Consider the following 2,905-nt stretch of genomic DNA (forward strand, 5'->3'; position numbering starts at 1 on the left):
TTTTGAGTTTTTACTAATTTTGGACTTAGTAAAATACGTCAAGCTTACCTCTGGGGTCCCGATCCTGGCACTGGCCGAGATTGGTCATCTGAGAGACTCCGTGAAGTGCTAAAGCGGGAAACCACCATTGGGCTTAATGGTCAAGCCATTAATTTGAATGCTTACCGGGATATTGCTATTGGCATTAGCCGTCGCTTTATGCGGCCGTCTAGCGTATTTCCCAATAATACGCAGTAGGACGTGCGAGCCGAGGCTTCACAAGAGGATGACGAAGAGGGCATGAATGCTGAGCAATGGATGGGTCATATTGCTGACCTCTAGGCGGCCCATTCATCGCACGTTGCCGGCATGATCTACGGTCGTGGTATCACCGAGCAGCCTGGTACGACGGCCCACCGGCGTGAGATGTTTCGGCTTAGTAGCACCGACTGGCATCGCTTTTTAGGCTTTGTGTCCACGGATGACGGGGGTGCCGAGAGTGCATTAGGACTGGCCCAGTTTTCACCATGGCAGAAGGAAGCTGAGATAGGTCGTACGGAGCGTCGATGGCAATTGACGTAGGCAGCCATAGAGCCGGAGATGCAGCGCATGATAGGTGGTAATAGCGAGCTACGGCTCCGAGGGGTGCAAGCACCGGCATTAGAAGCTATTCAGCAAGGCCAGAGCCCGGTGGTAGCCGTTATGCCAACCGGGGGTGGAAAAAGCTTACTTTTCATGCTTCCCGCGTGGATCAGCCCCCGTGGGGTCACGGTGGTGGTAGTGCCATTAATTGCATTACGGGGTGATATAATGCATCGATGCCGGCAGCTCGGCATTTTATGCGTGGCGTGGGAGAGCCGTCGGCCGGCAGACCAGGCATCTATTGTGCTAGTGACGCCAGAGTCAGCTATTACAGAGGATTTCATGACATTTTTGAACCGCCAGCGGCTATGCCATCGGCTAGATCGCATTGTGATCGATGAATGCCACGTCGTATTAAACGATCAGACCAATTTCAGGCCCGCCATAGCTCAATTAGGTCGATTACTCGTGGCTCAGGCTCAGATAATATATTTGACTGCCACGCTGCCACCGACGGCCGAAAACCAGCTATTTCAACGTCTACGCACATCGCGAGAGAAGGTCCATTTATTTCGGTCACGCACCCATCGCATGAATGTCGCGTACCGGCTATAGCAGCCCACGGTGCCGAACCAATACGCTAATAGCTACGATTGGGTAGAGGACCCCAATATAGTACGATTTATTAGAGATCGTATTACGCGCGCGCGTGCTCAGGCCGGCCGAGTGGTCATTTATGGGCTTACCACCAAGACTGTCGAGAAACTAGCCTAATTAGTCGAATATGAGGCATATCACAGCCGTACGATCGATCGCTATGGCGTACTAGCCCGTTTCCAGGCCGATACCACAGGGGTAGTGGCCGCTACTAGTGCGCTAGGCATAGGTGTTGATATACCCAATATTCGCAGTATTATTCACATTAGGTTGCCACGCAGCTTATTAGACTACGCGTAAGAGAGCGGCCGTGCTGGCCGAGACGGGCTTCGCAGTGAGGCCATTATTGTTCAACCCCACGGGTTTTTACGGCCGAAATGGGACCCAATTCATGAAGACCCCGTGAAAGCTCAGGCGGAACAATGCCGGCTAGACCGATATATATCTCCAGACTGCTGCCGACGCGTCATACTTGACGAGTATTTAGATAGCTATCAACGTCAATATTGTGGAGAATCTGATGATACAGAGCAGCGCTACGATAGGTGTGACGAGCATTGGCAGGCAAATGAAGAGATAGCAAGTGAGCTAGGAAGTGAGCCAGCACGTCAGCTAGGAAGTGAGCCAGCACGTCAGCTAGGAAGTGAGCTAGCACGTCAGCCAGGAAGTGAGCCAGCACGTCAGCTAGGAAGTGAGCTAGGAAGTGAGAGAAATGGCCCAGTTCACAATGCATCATTTCAGACGTCCGATTCCATGGTTTTATCCCATATTTTGAACCAGCCAGCGGACGCTCATACGGAGCAACCCATGGAGGGTATTCAATATAGCCAGGGGCCACCGGAAGTGATCCAATTAACTAGCGATTCGGAGGCGAATTCCTAGCGAAGTGAGAGTGAATCCGTCGGATTTCGGTCCCAGGTCAGATCGATAAGTCCGATTTATCGCCGCAGTATTGAGCCACCAGGTAAGAGACCACCCATGGTGTAATTTCAACGCCAGGAAAACTGACCAATTTATTGCTAATAGAAATAGCCAATTTGACGCCACGGCAGCTGACCCATTCATTGCCAGCACCAATTACGAATTCATTGCTAGCACCAATTACCAATTCATTACCAATTGATAATTCGACGCCACGGGAGCTAACCCATTCATTACCAACGCGCGTGGCCCGTCCATCGATCCCCACGCATGCAATTGACCAGTTCCAGCGGCTAGACCGTGAGAGATAGGTAGTCCGAGAGGTAGCTTAGGCAGGACATCAGGATATTGCCGCCGGGGTCGAATTTTTACAACAACAGGCCTAGTTATGGCTAGGACGATGCTGGTGGTGTACTCAGCGTGGGCTCGAAGACCGGCATGATTTGTACGAGTGCCGGGCCCAGACCCAGTACGGCAATGACTCCCCGAAAGGCTGGTGGTTACGGGTGCGCCGGCAGGTCAAATATGCCGCATTCGGTGGTTACTACGGGTGTGGTATGCCGCAGTCTATTTGCAGTCGATTCGTGAATACCGGCAGCCAGGGGCATTGCACGTACCGAGGGTTATTATTATCGGGGCTAGCAGTGATAGTATACGGCGAGGGAAGTGAGGTGATAAAGGAGGCGTGGGCTCGGAGGTTAGAAGGGCTTAGGGTATCAATCGGCAATGAGAGCGAGCTCGTACGGTATTTAGGGTCACGGCATGA

The 2,905-nt window shown here is 52.2% G+C and overlaps 1 protein-coding gene across 1 annotated transcript; it reads left to right on the forward strand.

Annotated features, from left to right (window-relative positions):
• Positions 1–30: 30 nt before the first annotated feature.
• On the forward strand, positions 31–2,687 carry PENARI_c239G05377 (uncharacterized protein; the record flags this gene model as incomplete). The annotated part of the gene is made up of 5 exons (XM_022638201.1): positions 31–213; positions 322–382; positions 446–532; positions 572–972; positions 2,559–2,687. Coding segments are annotated over 5 exons (861 nt in total), but the record flags the coding sequence as incomplete, so codon positions are not given.
• Positions 2,688–2,905: the final 218 nt, after the last annotated feature.

The sequence above is a fragment of the Penicillium arizonense genome, assembly GCF_001773325.1.
Source record: "Penicillium arizonense strain CBS 141311 chromosome Unknown PENARI_contig239, whole genome shotgun sequence".
In the NCBI taxonomy this organism is placed as follows: Eukaryota; Fungi; Ascomycota; class Eurotiomycetes; order Eurotiales; family Aspergillaceae; genus Penicillium; species Penicillium arizonense.